Source organism: Anguilla rostrata, chromosome 13 (genome assembly GCF_018555375.3).
Source record: "Anguilla rostrata isolate EN2019 chromosome 13, ASM1855537v3, whole genome shotgun sequence".
NCBI classification, from domain to species: Eukaryota; Metazoa; Chordata; class Actinopteri; order Anguilliformes; family Anguillidae; genus Anguilla; species Anguilla rostrata.
Genome location: NC_057945.1, coordinates 6,561,567 through 6,579,979, shown reverse-complemented (window position 1 = coordinate 6,579,979; position 18,413 = coordinate 6,561,567). Strand labels below are relative to the sequence as shown.

General features: G+C 44.8%; 1 protein-coding gene across 1 annotated transcript; it reads right to left on the bottom strand.

The window, feature by feature from the left end:
- Window positions 1-6,673: 6,673 nt before the first annotated feature.
- On the bottom strand, window positions 6,674-18,172 carry LOC135238304 (adhesive plaque matrix protein-like). Its single transcript, XM_064306087.1, has 2 exons — window positions 18,077-18,172; window positions 6,674-7,270 (listed from the first exon to the last, which is right to left on the bottom strand). The coding sequence occupies exons 1-2, from the start codon at window positions 18,170-18,172 to the stop codon at window positions 6,674-6,676; spliced, it is 693 nt and encodes a 230-aa protein (XP_064162157.1).
- Window positions 18,173-18,413: the final 241 nt, after the last annotated feature.

The window sequence follows — 18,413 nt, the reverse complement described above, 5'->3', positions numbered from 1 at the left end:
CTCTGCTTCGGGGCCGCTGTCTGTAACACTCTGGCAGTGTTTAATCCCCCGGGGGCCCTATTGGGGGGGGAGCAAAAAACCCGGGAAATGGACCCCGGCTGCATTTTTTCCAAACGGGCAAAGGGGGGGTTGGGAAAATCTTGGAAAACGCCAGGTGTGGACCCGAAGAAAGGGGGCTCTCGGTCGTGGCCGCTGTCTGTGAACACTCTAGCAGTGGTTTGATGGTCTTAGGCCCTATTGTCTGGGAGCTATTGAACCTTGAAAGCGTTAGCCGGCTGCATTTTTTTTTCCGATCCGCGGCATAATGTCACGGTTGGAAATATTCGTGTAAAATCGCGCCGGGTGGTAGCGCCCGAAGCATAGGCTCTTCTTCTCGGGGCCGCTGTCTGTGAACACTCTAGCAGTGGTTTGATGGTCCTAGGCCTTATTGTCGTGGAGCTATTCATCCTTGAAAGCGTTAACCGGCTGCATTTTTTTTCGATCCACAGCTTAAAGTCACGGTTAGAAATATTAGTGTAAAATCGCGCGTGGTGGTAGCGCCCGAAGCATAGGCTCTGCTTCTCGGGGCCGCTGTCTGTGAACTCTCTAGCAGTGGTTTGATGCTCCTAGGCCCTATTGTTGTGGAGCTATTGAACGTTGAAAGCGTTAGCCGGCTGCATTTTTTTTTCCGATCCGCGGCATAAAGTCACGGTTGGAAATATTCGTGTAAAATCGCGCCGGGTGGTAGCGCCCGAAGCATAGGCTCTGCTTGTCGGGGCCGCTGTCTGTGAACACTCTAGCAGTGGTTTGATGGTCCTAGGCCCTTTTGTTTGGGAGCTATTGATCCTTGAAAGCGTTAGCCGGCTTCATTTTTTTCCGATCCGCGGCTTAAAGTCACGGTTAGAAATATTAGTGTAAAATTGCGCGTGGTGGTAGCGCCCGAAGCATAGGCTCTTCTTCTCGTGGCCGCTGTCTTTGAACACTCTAGCAGTGGTTTGATGGTCCTAGGCCCTATTGTCGTGGAGCTATTGAACCTTGAAAGCATTAGCCGGCTGCATTTTTTACCTATCCGCAGCTTGAAGTCACGTTCAGAAATATTTGTGTAAAATCGCGCGTGGTGGTACCACCCGAAGCATAGGCTCGGCTTCTCGGGGCCGCTGTCTGTGAACACTCTAGCAGTGGTTTGATGGTCCTAGGCCCTATTGTCTGGGAGCTATTGAACATTGAAAGTGTTAGCCGGCTGCATTTTTTTCCGATCGGTGGCTTAAAGTCAGGGTTGGAAATATTCGTGTAAAATCGCGCGGGGTGGTAGCGCCCGAAGCATAGGCTCTGCTTCTCGGGGCCGCTGTCTGTGAACACTCTAGCAGTGGTTTGATGGTCCTAGGCCCTATTGTCTGGGAGCTATTGATCCTTGAAAGCGTTAGCCGGCTGCATTTCTTTCCGATCTGTGGCTTAAAGTCACGGTTAGAAATATTCGTGTAAAATCGCGCATGGTTGTAGCGCCTGAAGCATAGGCTCTTCTTCTCTAGGCCGCTGTCTGTGAAAACTCTAGCAGTGGTTTGATGGTCCAAGGCCCTATTGTCTGGGAGATATTGAACCTTGAAAGCGTTAGTCGGCTGCATTTTTTTCCGATCGGCGGCATAAAGTCACGGTTGGAAATATTTGTGTAAAATCGTGCGGGGTGGTAGCGCCCGAAGCATAGGCTCTGCTTGTCGGGGCCGCTGTCTGTGAACACTCTAGCAGTGGTTTGATGGTCCTAGGCCCTATTGTCTGGGAGCTATTGAACCTTGAAAGCCTATTTTCAAGGAAATTTTACAGGAATATTTCCAATTATGACTTTATGCTGATATTAAGAAAAAATTCTGCCGGCTAACGCTTACAAAGTTCAATAGCTCCCAGACAATAGGGCCTAGGACCATCAAACTACTGCTAGAGTGTACACAGACACCGGCCCTGAGAAGCAGAGCCTATGCTTCTGATGCTACCACCCTGCGTGATTTTACACGAATATTTCCAACCGTGACTTTAAGCCGCCATTCGGAAAAAAATGCAGCCGGCCAACACTTTAAAAGTTCAATAGCTCCCAGACAATAGGGCCTAGGACCATCAAACCACTGCTAGAGTGTTCACAGACAGCGGCCCCGAGAAGCAGAGCATATGCTTTGGGCGCTACCACCCCGCGCGATTTTACACAAATATTTCCAAGCATGACTTTAAACCACCATTCAGAAAAAAATGCAGCCGGCTAACGCTTTCAAAGTTCAATAGCTCCCAGACAATAGAGCCTAGGACCATCAAACCACTGCTAGAGTGTTGACAGGCTGGTTTGCGTTTGAAGGCGGGATGGGCATCGAACCGCTTCGACCACGCGTGGTCACATGGAGTCTCTGTTTCCAGCCCCCACACGCACCACTTAGACCGCCCCATTATGTCACGATCACCCTGCAGTGTCATCATTTTTATTTTCACAGCGATGGCTGACGTGACTTTTCCATAAGCTACGTCTTTGACATCTCGTCAATCTTTTATTAGACGTGCGCAGACAACGAAAAATGACCCATGCTATTTTTATCTGCTTCCTAGATGCCTGTATGGCTTCATTCTGGGTGACATGCAGTAGTTTAGTGTGCTTCACGTCCTTCATTTTTTCAGCGTGTTTTTCTTCATAATGCGACATATAACTGCATGTCTTTGGCCTGCTACTGGTCATGCTGTAAGTTCATACGACGGTAAGCCAGCTAGTCGTGTACTGGACAGCAATGGCTTATATAACAGGCAATGCATAGTACTGAATATAGTCACTATGTTCTACTATAATAATGTTAAATTGATCTGACAGTGGTAATTCTAATGCAAACAATGGCCATTTTGCTTACATAATATGTGAATAAACAAGGCGGACATAAATTAACTTTTGGCACATATCCATATATTGGAGTGGATATTTCTGAAAAAACGATAATGAATGGCTCCACTGTGGGATACCAGCTGCCCTGTGTCATCCTACTACAACTAGCCCAGTCATTTTTATCTGAAAAAAATGCAAATGTGCACTTTTCACGTTCTTCTCTGTGAGCCGAAGAATTTAGAAAGAAGCTGCCATGTTGATGGGAGGAGTCATTATATTCTTATGTTTTTTTATTTTTATTTTGAATAAGACAGACAGCTAAAGTAACCCCACCCCCACCCTACACACATACATACACGCAAACACACGCACGCACACACACACACATGCAAACTCACACATACACACACACACAACGCAAATACAAACATACACACATGCAAACTCACACATACACACACACACACACACACACATGCAAACACACGTACACACACACACAGTTTGGAGAAAGAGAGTCTACTGCGCCTCTTGCGCTTTTTTCCTCCGGTTTTTCCCATGAGGGAGGTGGGGACGCGTTGCTCGCTCGCGGTGTCTCTCTGCCCTTCTCAGAAGGCAGGCCACGGTGACTTCCTGTCCCCAGTCAAGACTGCAGCGGTAACCTTTGAACCCGTGGCCTCCTCAGTGGAGGTCTGCGGGGCAGTCGTTCACACGCACCCTCCGCCTCCCCCTTTCCCTCCCCTAATTCCATGTTCTTGGGGGGTGTGGGAGGGAGGGGGTAATGGGGAGGGGGGAGGGGAGTTCTGGCAATTTTAATTATCTTGCATTCTGTGTTGCTTTTCCTTACAGTGAGAAATATTTAACAAGCTTCTCTTTACCATGTAAAGCCCAGGAGTTTCAACCCACTGATCCAAAAGAGGAGGTATGTACTCAAAGGAAAGCTAAATATTGGGGTTTGTTCGGTTTGCACTCCAAGGAAGTCAAAATGTTGGGGTTTGTAGGTACACACTATGGGGAAAGCTAAATACTGGGATTTGTTCAGTACACACTCTAGTGAAGGCTAAATATAGGGGCTTATAGGTACACAGTCTAGTGAAGAGTAAATATTGGGGTTTTGTAGGTACACAGTCTGAGGTAGGGTAAATATCTGGGTTTGTTTGGTACACAGTCTAGTGAAGGGTAAATATTGGGGTTTTGTAGGTACGCAGTCTGAGGCAGGCTAAATATCTGGGTTTGTTTGGTACACAGTCTAGTGAAGAGTAAATATTGGGGTTTTGTAGGTACACAGTCTGAGGTAGGGTAAATATCTGGGTTTGTTTGGTACACAGTCTAGTGAAGAGTAAATATTGGGGTTTGTAGGTACACGCTCTGAAGGAGGCTATTCGTTGGAAATGCATTAGTGTTAACCAGTTTTTTCAGCTGGTTTGACGGTGGGGTCTGGCACCCCACTTGAATGATTTCATCTGACCTTTTACCTTTGGCATACATATTTTATGAAATAACTTCTATATATTGTACTGCATGAGCTGTGTGATGTCATTTGTCATGACGAGGAGGGTTCTGTTGGAAATGGCCAGTCATGTTCGCTGGCTGAATTTTTAAACCACAGTCTGCAAGATAAGCTCCAACGGACGTGAGTCAGAGGATGACTCTTCATGTGTAATTTCAGCAAGCAAGACTGCAAGTGCCTGATTGACCAGCAGGGGTCACTGGCGAGCAACTTGCACTGCCATGTCTACTGTATGTATCCCTCCCTCCCTGGGTGACGCAACAGCCAGTCATGCATCACTCTGTGGGGCTGCCGGCCCCCGTCACCACTGGCACAGTCCAGATTCAGTACCAGACTGTAGGGCCCATCCACACACTGAAACAGAGCACTAACAGAGACCAGTCTGTGGGGCCCATCCACACACTGGAACACAGCCTTAGCAGATAACACACCACGGGGCCCATCTACACACTGGAACAGAACCTTAACAGATACCGGACTGTGGGGCTCACCCACACACTGGAGCAATGTTTTAACAGATACCAGACTATGGGGCCCATCCACACACTGGAACAGTACCTTAACAGGATGAACCATCCAGTAGCCAACAAACTGCTTTTTAATTAATTAATGAATGAATGAATTTATTTGGCAATTTAAAAACGAGATATAAGACTGCATAGCAGACAATAATCCTATAAAAATTGTCAAGGATAGAAACACAAGAAAGCCAGCAGGCTTATTTCAATTGAAGTCCACTGACATTCAAACACAGACATGACAAAACATCCAATACAATACAGTTAATGCATTACAAAAAGATATGACATTACAATGCATTCACCGCAGGACAGACAGCATACTGGCAGATTGGCACATTATATTATAAAAACAATGAGGGTTCCACAGCATTTTACAGCCATCTTTTTTAAGGATAACTTAAAATTATTCTCTAATTCACATGATTTCAATTCAGAGGGAAGTCTATTCCACCGGACCACGGCCTGCTAAAAGGTATTTTTCCCCATTAGGTTCTCAGTTAGACTGCCACTGGTTGCATAATTATGGATGTCTCTGATGTCTCTGTCTCTGATGAAGTAAAATAATTTACCATTTTAACGGAGTACATCCCGGACTTCAGCCAGTAGAGGCGGGCGCAGTCGCGATGCAGTGACTGTTTGGTAGGCAGGGGTACAAGAGTCTATGCATTCTTCTGCAGAGCTGATTTAAGCACTTCAGTCTCATCCTGCTCAACGCACACACAACCGAAACTGATAATACAGTTAATTCCTAACAACAGAGGAATGTCTCCCGGGAAAGGCTGTTTCTGTTATTCTCTCAGAGCTACAGAACTTGAACAGCCGTCCATCCCCATGCCATTACCAGTGTGCTCACACGCACTCTCTTAAAATTCACTTCTGCTACCGCTGCCATTTTAACTACTGCTTAAAAGCAAAACAAGGGCACAGACTTGATACATTTTCCACACACACACACATTTGGCATCTACTATATGCACTGTTTACAGTATATCTTTACACACACACACACGCGCTTTACATGTTCTGTATGCGGTACGTATATGAGTATGAATGCATGACGCATTTTAGGGTATGTGTGTATGGAGTACATTTCACAAGCGTAATGGCATTCGGTGTGTGTATGTGAGTCTGCCATAAACAGTGACATCATCCTTTTGAGCCAAGATAAGATAATTACCCCATTCTAGGGAAGCGAGGCTTTTGCACAATCAGCTAATCGGGCAGCTGTTTCAGGAAGCCATGATGGTTGCAGATTTGAGAGCCAGTTACACTCACGAGCAGATACCTACACATCAACGACTCAATGATGCAATAATGAATAATAATTGACTATAGCGAATGACGCAAATATCATATCGCTGTTTGGCATTTTCAGTAAAACAAGTGAACTGATAGGAATATTTTTTTTTTCCCCAAAATAATTTTGTCTGTAATTGCATGTCTTCAGAGACTTTAATTTTGGTCTGCAAACAGCAACGCTTGCTGGCAGAGGTTTTTATTTTCAACTAAAACAAGAACAGTGGGAAATTTGTTTACAAGAGCAAGCTGATATCGTAGAAATAGGCCCCGATCCGGTCAGAAAAACAGAGATAAGATGCCCTACGAAGGACTGCAGACCGGAGCCAGGATTGCATATGGCACCATTCCAGAGTCATTTTAAAAAAGCACCCTAATTGCCCTTAAGAGGAGTCCTGGGCCTTTACGATAACACTCTGATTGCTGGTGTTAAGACGTTAGCTGTGATTTGTAATCAAGTACCTGCTGGTGGATGTAAAAAAAGATAAAGGAAACAATGAAAGCGTCCAAAGCTCTGAATCAGTGGGAATGGTAATGGGTGGAGGTTTTGGGCTGGGGTAGGGAAGGGGTGGAGGTTTTGGGCTGGGGTATGGGTGGGGTGGAGGTTTTGGGCTGGGGTAGGGAAGAGGTGTAGGTTTTGGGCTGGTGTAGGGAAGGGGTGGAGGTTTTGGGCTGGGGTTTGGGTGGGGTGGAGGTTTTGGGCTGGGGTAGAGAAGAGGTGGAGGTTTTGGACTGGTGTAGGGCTGGTATGGATGTTTTGGGCTGGAGTACATATGGGCTGGGGTACAGTAGGGGTTGAATGAAGAGTCTGGGGTACAGTAGGGGTCCGGTGGAGGTTTTGGGTAGGTGTAGTGGTGGAGTGGAGGTTTTGGGCAGGGCTAGGGGGGTGGGGTGGATGTTTTGGGCTGGGATATGGGTGAGGTGGAGGTTTTGGTTAGGGGTAGTTGTGGGGTGGAGGTTTTGGTCAAGGGTAGGGGCCAGGTGGAGGCTTTGGGCTGGTGTAGCGGGTGTGGTGGAGGTTTTGGGCTGGGGTATGGGTGGGGTGGAGGCTTTGGGCTGGTGTAGCGGGTGTGGTGGAGGTTTTGGGTGGGGTATGGGTGGGGTGGAGGCTTTGGGCTGGTGGAGCGGGTGTGGTGGAGGCCCTGGGCAGGGGCAGGGGGTGGTGTGGATGTTTTGGGTAGGGGGTGGGGTCAAGCTGTTTGTTTTCTTTAGAAACCCCAAAGCTGTCAGTTACCACAGGCGACCCAGTCACCCCCTGCGGTCTTTCCTGTTAAAATGTCAAACACAAGCTCTGTCAACCCATGACATCTCTGCTCAGCTCAACGCTGCTTTCAGAAAGGAACTGTCATCTCCCATTTATCAAATCTGGTCCTGACAGTATATACCTGCAATGGTGCGCTACTTTACCAAAATAAATAAATAAATACAATAGCCAGGATTCATGTATTGTGTGCATCTATCGGCAGATTTTTAATTTTCATGGGTGAATATGCCTGTCGATTGCCATCTACACATTTATACAGATTATATCATCTTTAATAATCATTTAGCATCGCAACCACAGAGAGGCTTTCTAATTCCTTGGTTGCAGTTACTGATACGCATTTACAAAATGTTTTGTATTTCTGGCGGGAATAAATCAACCAGTATTTAATATTAATCTCAATAAGATTATCTCTCTGCTTTTGTTAAAACCTTGTTTTCTCCCCAATTTGGAATGCCCAGTCGTATTTATCGACGCTCATTGCCGCAAGCTCCGCCATCGATTTTGTAGAGCTCTCCCGCGAAGCGTGTGATGCCAGCCGCCGTATCTTATCACGGTGCGGCTGGCGAGTGGGGCTCACTCACACAGACGTGAGTCAGAGGAAGACGCTTTACGGCGGCTTAACGGGGAGACTGGGGGGCGCCGGGGGAAGGGGGGGGGGCGGGGGTCAGCGGTGCGTGACGAGGGTCTGTTATTCCAGCCGACCGAAAACCCCCCCCCATCCCAGGGACGACGCAAGCGTCTACACTCAGACATAAAGCATAAAGGTACACTGGAGGTACATTTTTATTCTTCAGGGAACACATTTCCCAAATGTGCCCTGAAAGTACATTAATGTTCTATTTGGGTATTCATAAGTGCCATTTGCAAGCAAAAAAAACTTTAAATGAATGAATGTTCATTACTGGCTAGTTGTGCAATTAACCATCCCAGTGACAAGCGTTTGTACCTTTATAGTAATTTTTTAATATCTTTTTTCTGAGAGTGTATTGCCCTGCAGGCCTGTTAGCCAGACTGCAGTGGCAAGTTGTATTTTTGGGGTCCACCCACGCACTAGACAGCACCGGCACAATTTGGATTTGTGGGGACCACCCGTGCAGTAGAGCAGTGTTTTAACAGGATGAGCCACCCAGCTGCCCCCCAGTACTGCTGGAGGCCAGGGCTGCTCAGCCCAGGTCCTGGAGGACCACAGGGTGGGGCCATTTTCACTTCACTCATCCCATCAGTTCAAGCAGCTAATCACACAGCCAGCTAGCCTCAGCTGCTTTCTATGGTCTTCAGCAGATGCTGTTCCTAAGGTAAACACAAAAATCCCAGATCCTGTGGCCCCCAGGACCAGAGTTTGGGTAACTTGCTTCAAAGAGAGACAGGGAGAGAGAGAGATAGAGAGGGGGAGAGAGAGACAAAAAAAGAGGGCTAAAAGTGATATTTTCTTTATTTCAATGAAGCTGGAGGTTATCGAGTCATTAATTTAAAACTATTCTTTTTTTTAACATACTGAAGTGTCTTTCACCTATAATACCAAAAGCATTTTTACTTGCTCTTTTTCAGTTGTTGGTCTAAAGGGACAGTCTTGAGTTTATCAGGTTTAACCGACAGTTATTTTTTCAGAGTACAGTGAAAAGTAACATATATGAACAACATCTTAACGATAATTTGCGATCTGAGAGTGAAAGGTCCTTTGTGGCTGTTATGAAAGGGATAGTGGGACCCCTGGATATGAGAGTTAGAGGACAGCTGTCTTTTCCTCTCCATTAACTCCAGGATCATTTATTTTTTAGAAAATATTTCACAAAATTCACAAGCAGGGAAACTGCAGGAAGCAGTGTACCAGAACGGTACTGATGCAGAACTGACGTATGGAGAGAGCAGAGAGAAAACAAGTGTGGACAGGAACACACAGACTCCCTACAGACCCACATAAGGACACGCACACCCTACAGATCAGCGTAAGGACACACACACCCTAAAGATCAGCATAAGGACACACACTCCCTACAGACTAGCATAAGGACACACACTCCCTACAGATCAGCATAAGGACACACACTCCCTACAGACTAGCATAAGGACACACACACCCTACAGATCAGCGTAAGGACACACACACCCTAAAGATCAGCATAAGGACACACACTCCCTACAGACTAGCATAAGGACACACACTCCCTACAGATCAGCATAAGAACACACACTCCCTACAGATCAGCATAAGGACACACACTCCCTACAGATCAGCATAAGGACACACACACACAATCCCTACAGATCAGCATAAGGACACACACAGTCCATGGATAAAGGAGGACCTTTGATAGTGTCATCCATTATCAAAAGCATGCATTCCTGTAATGTATAAACTTGCAGTATTACCGGCAGCAGTAAAAAAAAAATATATTTTTTTAAAACATTACATTAAAAAACATTAATGTAAAAAAGACTGTTATGCCAGAACCAAGGGGTATCTCTTGGGTATAGAGAGCGGCAGGACTGGTGAGGTCACTGAGTTTGGGCGTGAGGTGACCCTGGAGAAGAAGCTGAGCATTGTTTATTTATAGAGACGGGACAGTGCTTATTTTTATTTTTGGGGTTATCATTCCTGACAGGCAAATGAGGTGGAAAACCTCGCCCCCCCCCTTCATTAATTTAACGGCTCTCGTTTGCCTGGTCCTCTCACCGCGCGCACCGCTATCTGAGCCTCCGAGGCCCTGGAGGGAGGCTCGGGCAAGGGCAGATTTATGTATTGTGCTCTTTATGTGTGCATGTTCTTCTGTTGTAGTGTGTAATTATTAGTGCTCCTGTGTGTGTGTGTGTGTGCCTGTGTGTGCTCCTGTGTGTGTGTGTGCCTGTGTGTGTGCGTGCGTGAGTGTGAGTGTGTGTGCACGTGCATGTCTTGTACAAAGACTGCCAAGGACCTAACACAAAACCCAAAAATAGACAGTAGCCTGGGAAATGTATTTATTTATTTATTTTCATAATTTCCCTCAAAACTAACCTCAAAATAAGCTGAGCCTGGCAAAAAAGCCTCGTTTTTGCCAGGCTAACGCAACGGCAAACTCCCTGCCAGCATAGACTGCCTTTTCAGTGCCACTAAAATCCCCAGAAAACTTTAAGTAAATGCATGTCAACTAATGTCCTGTAAGTCAAAATAGGGTGGAATCCATTTCATTCAGTTTGCTTGTGGGATTTGAACCCCTATTCTATTTCAGGACAGGTGAGTATCATCCAAAGATAGAGAGGTAAGGGTCTATGGGCCTCTTTTGGTAGAGAAATAATAAGAAACTTCATCAAATGCAGAGAGTGCATTTTTGAGTAGGGAACATTAGTGGTGCACGGCCCCTGTAGACATTAAATAATAATAAGAATAATAATAATAATAATAATAATAATAATGATAAAGACATTAAATATTGTAAGAACCAGTAATGCAGGAACAATAGCTCTCGGCCTTATGTAGCTAAAATTCCTGTATTACTGTCTCTTTCAATATTTATTATTATTATTATTATTATTATTAATAATAATAATAATAATAATAATAATAATAATAATAATAATAAATTAAATTTAGAAGAAGCTGCAGTGACCCTTATATACGACAGAGTATCCATACAAGGGGAGCCCCAGCCTTAAATGCCTTGTCCCTAGTTTTTAAAATTTGTGGCTGGGACAGAGAGGTCCTTTGTTGAGGGCCCGAGGGAGTGTGTTTGACATTCTCAGACACTCTTTTCAATGTGGTCCATCCCAGCAAGGTCAGGAGTTGGTCAGCCTCTAGCACGTGGGCAGGAAACGCAACAGGAAGTGGATTCCTTCTGGAAGCATCGCCGAAGACGCTCTGAATGTGTAAGAGGGCACATGCCTGCAGCCTACGGTAACACGGATTATTCAAATATGGGGGGGAAAAAAGAAAAACAGGGTCTTCCCCTGCAGGCTATTCAACTCTACATGGCTAAGAGATGCTGAACTCATCAATCATTTAGTGCTTATCTTCAAGCTAATCCTGTAAAAGCATTCCTGTCAACAAGTTTGGAGTCATTCTTTTTTCTAGTTTCAAATCCTCTTTAGCTCCATTTAATGGAGCTGGATTTAATTTTGTGTAAGTGTCTAATCCTTCCTCAGAATATTTTTAGGTAAGAATTCAAGCAATTTCCAAATATCGCAACAGCAAGGTGGAGTTTCACCGACAGGAGCTGACAGGTTCATTTGTATTTTGGGAAGACAAAGAGGCAGGCTTCGGTTGCGTGGACGCGATGCCAGTCTCTGTGTGGGCCCATCTGAAGGCAAAGCCAGGAAATCAAGAAAGACGAGGAGAGAGCAAGCGTGAAAGCTAACCGCTAAGGTTCAGTATTTCCAAAACACAGATTTGTGTCGCTTACGCTCTTCTTATTTCTTAAGCCGCTGGGAAAGAAAGGTCCAACTATTGCTCAAAGTCAGAGACTGAAGATGTTTATCAGGTTGGGGACGTGCCAAAACATGCGCCGCGGACGAGTCTATTTTCTTTATCGGCTCAAGATCGGCGAGTTTTCTCGCGTCCGCGCGTAGTCCGTGCTGAAAAGGGTCCAACTTCTCTTCCTGTCCGCATCAGTGACAGATGTACAGATCGGTAATGATAACCCATGGACTGAACATTTAGCTCTGCGCTCTAGGGATTCCCATTTTCCCCATCTCTGTGAGGCCTTTGCTGTAGAGCAGCCAGCTAAAGAGTGGTTGGTGGTTTTTGTGTTAGTTGGTACATGCAAGCTGGGGAAAATGGTGGACGGGGGAACCCTGTTCTGTCTGCGCCCAAACAGGGATTCCCAGCCATTCCGACCCCAGGACCCGCTTAACAAGCAAGATAATGTGTTTTCTGTGACCTCACACCCTATAGCCAAACGTAAAGACCAAATAATAAAATGCAAACTCAAACTATATTTTATGGAATGCAAAACAATTTTGTGTACAAAAAGTGACAGTGGATTAAGTTATTATTAAAATAGCTCTTGCATCCCACCCGGGCCATTCTCACGACCCGCCTGTGGGCCCCCATCCGCATTTTGGGAACCGCTGCTCTAGATCGACTGTCTTGCCTTACAGTGGTGTCAGGCAACATTCCGTGCTTAATCCAGATAAGCTGGGTAACTGATTAGTGCAGTCCGCAGATCAGCACTGCCATGTGCTAATGAAATAATTATTGCATCAGGTTCCACCTGGTTGTTTTAGGCCCTGTCCACACGTATATGGACTTTTCTGAGAACGTAGTTTTTCCCCCTCCATTTAAAAAAAAAAAAGAAAAAATCCCATCCACACAGCCGGCGTTTTAAAAAATATTTCCATCCACACGAGAACGCTAAAACGATTTCCGCATGCGCAATACACCGATTGCCACGGTAACAGATGCGGGAGTTGACGTTGTGACGTCAGCATTTTCATAAAGCTCCATTTTTCTTGTCCACACGTAGACAGAGAAACCAGAGTTTTGAAAAATCTCCACCTTGGAAGGAGCTTTCAAAAAGCTTCGTTTTCAGTGACCTAAAACGCTGTGTGGGCGGGAGGACAAAATGGAGGGAAAAAACTACGTTTTAAAATAAATCCGTAAACGCGTGGACAGGGCCTTAAAGCAGTCCAGTTGCAATGAGCGGAGCCACCAGTTGGTCTCCACCATGTGACCTGCAAGGATTAAACTAGTATTTCAATGGCTATCCTCCAGGTGTCCCCAAAAGGACTCCAACAACACAGTCATGTGAGTAATCATACAACTGTGTTTCTAACTGAGACATCAATAAAATATAATTAGTTGGTCTATCATGGGGAGAGACAGGAAGAACATGGATGGAAGTTGATATGCTGTGAAAAGCAGGTCTTTGAGCCAGTGGTCCTCACTTCTGATCCTGGAGAGCCGCAGGGTCTTCTGGCTTTCGTCGTTACTCGGTAGCACATTTAATCAGTTAAAGTAGTTGTTTACATGGCTAATTCAGGTCACCTGGTCTCTTGGGTCTGAATCAGTCACTGATCTTGAGGAAAAAACAAAAAACAGCACATTCTATGGCTCTCCAGGACCACGATTGAGTATCATTGCCTACTGCTTCTAACAAAACCTGACATACCCCCGTACAACATACTGAATGTCCATGGTAGAAAGTAATCAAAATGAATCACTGTCACTCATCATCTGTGCTTAATTAATGGCAATTACTTCATCAACTTAGGCTACTTAGAGTTGGTGCAAATGGGATAATTGAGAAGTGGCTTGAAAAAGAGGCTATGGGGACCTCTAGCTGGCGGAGGACTGAAGTACCATGCGAGATAACAAGGGGAATCGATCTGGTGACCCCAGCAATGAGCCTAATGCATTGGTGATGTCAGTCCAAAATTTCCATCAAAAATGACAGGCAGTTGGTAGACAATTGACAGCAGCTACAGGTGACATCACTGACAGGTGTACAATACTGGAATGCTGTAAAATGCGTGAGGTGCTTGGCAGTTCAGACTGAAGACCCAGTGCACTTTTTAACTTTGCTGATGTTACACACAAAACGTCTGACAGGTAGTACAGTCATGCATTGATATAAATCAGGGCCCTGTTCCTGGAGACCTACCATCAATCCTGGCGGTTTTCATTTCAACCCTAATTTGGCACAGCTGATTCCACTAATTAGCAGCTCCACAACATCTCTACCTGTTCAATGAGGTGAGCTTTGTTAGCTCTGGAGCGAACACATACAGTAACACGCACAACACACACACACACAGCTCCAATGTTCAGTAGCTCTTGTTTATCAATACATTTTGAAGAGTTGTCTTAGGCAGTGAAATAAGGCAGTGAAATATGTGTGCAATAAGTGCACGTGCACACTGGACGGTTGGGGAAGTTGGAATTTTCCAATTTTTTTCAACCATTAAGCACCCTGTTAGCAAACTAGCCGATTAGCTAATTCAGCCACCTTCTTGCTGACTGTAGGGTTTTGTGGTTTTTTTTGTTTTTGCCTCCCAGGAGCAAAATATAATTGTAGCTAGTTTGCCTTTATTGTTATGTGCTAATGTAGCTGTATGTTATCATCTGATTCCGGAAAATTTTAATAAATAGCTTAATAAAATATTTAGCTATTTAAAATATTTAGCTTATGATATTATGTACTTAGATTTCCAAAAAAAAAAAAAATTGATAAGACTTGCAAAATGAAGACAATAGGAATTACAGGAGGTATTTCAGAGTTGATTTGGAACTGGTTACAGGGTAGAACACAAAGAATAGTAGGAGGGATATTATCTGAGCAGGGAGCTGTTAAAAGTGGAGTCCCACAAGGATCAGAGCTGGGACCGCGGCTCTTCCTCATTTATATCAGTGCCCTTGACAGGGACTAAATTGGGAGCTAATAATTTGGAATCCATTAAAGTAATCCAGGAAGATTTAACCCAAATGCAAAAGTGGGCGGAAACCTCTCAAATGAAATTCAATATGGCCAAATGTAAAGTTCTGCATGTGGGAAATAAAAAAATTTGGCAGGATTACTTTATGGGAGGAAAAAAATTGAATGTTCTAAATTTTAAAAAGACTTGGGAGTAACGGTTGATCAAAGTCTTTCAGGTTCTAGGCACTGAGCTGTAGCAGTAGAAAAGGCCAACAGAATGCTGGGATATATAGACAAAAGTATGAATCCAAAAGTATAAATCCAAGGAAGTTATACTTATCGTATACAATACATTTGCTAGACCAGAACTGGAGTATTGTGTGCAGTTTCAGGGACCATACTACAAGAAAGATCTTGAGATCTACAGAGCTTCTGGAAAAGGTTCAAAGAAGGGCAACCAAATTGATTTGTGGTATGAAAGACGAAAGCTATGAGGAAGGACTTAAGATACTTAATCTCTTCAAGTTTAGTAAAAGGAGACTTAGGGGTGATTTTATTGTCTTTTAAATTTATGGAGGTTCTTCAGGTTCAGTGCTATTAGCAGAACAATGGGGCATACATGGAAATTCGCAAAAGGTAAATTCAGCACAGACATTAGGAAGATTTAGAGGCAGAGACTCTGGGGATTTTCAAGACCAGGCTTGATACAGTGTTAAATAAAATCTAGTCTGTGGGTAATTAGAGCACTAGGTACCATTAAGTCAGGAAAATGGCGAACGTTGGGCTGAATGGCCTGTTCTCATCCTTATGTTATGTTATGTTATCTTCTCACCATATTACAGAGAGGAGCACGGCAATGATATGCTGACAGCTTCAACATGATCACTGAGCTGCTTTATTTGTTAATCTCTGAACATCGCCAGAGTGGAGACAGAGATGCCCTGGTGCTGTCCATTTCTAAAAATAACCCCCATTATCAGACATAATCAGGACACATTTAATGTCTGGTCATGCGAGACTCAATTCATTCATTTGCCTCAGTCAATGTGTCCGCATAACGTTGTTCTATTTTTAAACTCGGGACAGGCCTCTATAGAGGATTCCAAAAAGTGCTGGAGAGCGACTGCTAACAGGCACGCCTCTGTCTTCTGTCAGTTCCTGTTAGTTGATGCCTGTACACAAAACAGCGGCGTTTATTGCAGAGCAAAGAGCTTTTCAACACCTAATGAGCAGAATTAAATGGAAACAGATCCTTCTGTCCTCTGTCAGACAGAGGAGAGCCTCTGATTTCTCCTGGGACTTTTGGGGTACCGGAATTTCACAGACTTCCCGTCTGGGAAGCAGGACAAAGCAGCGCACAGAGGGGGAATGGAGTGGGAATTTCAGATTGAAGCAACTGGACACAGATTCCAGCTTCAGTTCTCTTCAGATCTTTTGCTGTATACCCCTCTCTTCACATTCACCGAATGTTTAGAAGAAGAGAGCTAATTTGGTGTGGGATATGGTAATAGTGCTTTGTGTGATATACCCCACTTAACCATTCATGTCACGTTGGCCAATCAGAGCAAAGACCGTGGGCCATTGAAAAAGTGTTGCACAGCCTGCTGGCTGCTACAGCTTTTATTACATGCATGTAGAAAAATTTTAAAGTGGAGAGGGTATGAAGTATGAATTTTTCTATGTGACAGATGTTCAGACCTGCAAACATCTAACTGGCATTGGTAGGGTACAAATACACTGAAATGTACAAAATACCTTCCAAACAAATATTATCTATTGACTAAAATTGTGGGATATATAGACTTGTTTGCAGGTGGCACATAATTATATAAAAAAGAGCACTGTACTTCACACAAAATGCATACAAATACACGTGACATGCATGTAAATACACATAGGAAATGCAGGTAAAATCACATTAAATGCATGTAAATACACATAGAAAATGCAGGTAAAATCACATTAAATGCATGTAAATATATATATGAAATGAATGTCAAATACACATGTGAAATGCGTGTAAATATACATCTGAAATGCATGTAAATACACATGTGAAATGCATACTGTTTGAAAATACTTCCCATCCCTACTCAGTGGTCATATGAGTGGGAGGAGTTTCCTTTTTTTTTAAATGCATTTTCGCCCTTTTTCTCCGAAACTGGAATGCCAGTCATTCCCCAGCCATGCTCATATCTCAAGCTTTGGAGGCAGGGAATGCTCCCCTCTGAAAATCTGTGATGTCAAGCTGCTGCTTCTCTGCACACTGCCCTACACAAGCTGAGCGCTGGCCTGGACCGGCCCGTGGGGCTCAACCACAAGTAAGAACAGCACCTTCCCGAAACCCCCATTCAGCTCCCCATTCAGGGGGCTTTTTGCTGACCTGGCAACCCAAAGCCAGGGTTTCATCTGCCCCGATTCCCCCAGAAAGCAGAACTGCTGGAAGTCATCTGGACTTCTTAGTTTTGATTAGTCATCTGGAGAACAGAACAGATGCTGGTATTGCAGAATTTTTTTTTAAACGCTCGTTAACTTTCCTTTTTTGTCCATGAACGTTTACTCCCTCGATGCATTTGCTGTTTTCTTCTCTTTTTTCCCCCTCTCTGAACGGGATCTCTGTGGTGGTATGAGTGGGACCGGAGCTGATCGGTGGGTGGGGTGGGGTGGGGGTGTAGAGGGTGCGGCTGTGCACCTCCACAGGGCTCATTTGGGGCGATGCTGAGGTGCTGCTGCACTGGGATGGAGATTAATCCGCTCGAGTGCTTTGAGCTCATTCGTTATGAAAAAGAAAAGAAAAAGAAAACGGTTTTGGCAGCGGGACCATCTGTGACTCAAGTTCCCAGAGTGCTCGAGTTTGTCAACTGGCTGATTAGGATTTACAGTAAGAAGAATCTGTGATGAGAACAAGCCATCCAGCCAACCTGGCCCCTCTCTCTTTCTTCGAGCAAGGCGTGGGTCACACACAGGAGCTTTCCGTTTATTCCATACATTTCTGTGCAAAGGTCAGCCTGTGCTTTCACTTAACTACGGGGAATATTTATCAAATACCAATAACGTGGTCATTAAAGTACGCTGGCTTGATCATTTGTTTATTCCAAATAAGGGCGTGCTGAAAAGGCATTAGTCAGGGATTTTAGACCCTCCCAGAGGCCCCTGTGGATGATGTAAAATGAAACTGAGCATTTTGTGGGATGAGTGATCGTTAGGGGATGATAATTCAGATAAAGAAACGGAGATGAGAGAGAGGACAGACGGGGAACTCAATGAAGCGATCCCGCCCCCCAGAGGCAAAGAGAGTGGGAGAGGGAAAAGATAAGCAGAGACGGCTACAGAGGTCACGCGGTTATCTGGGGTGATCCACATCGCCGAGAGGACGAGGAAAATGAGGGAGAGGATGGAGGCTGAGATGAAGACTGGCAGTTCCATAGTCCCCCAGCAATTTGTGAGGCTGTGCACGGGAGAATGCAGTCAGTAGCCATGGCAACATGTGTCCTGCTTCTCCCACGGAGGCCCAAAGCAATCAAGGCGTGCTGATTTGCTTCACCTGTAATGACATCCTCACAACGTGCGTTAATTAGCTAAAAGTGACCATCAACAATGCGATTAACCAAGCTATCAGGCAGTTAGGGAGTGCATGGCCTCAGTAAGGTAAATCTGAGAGGGGTTG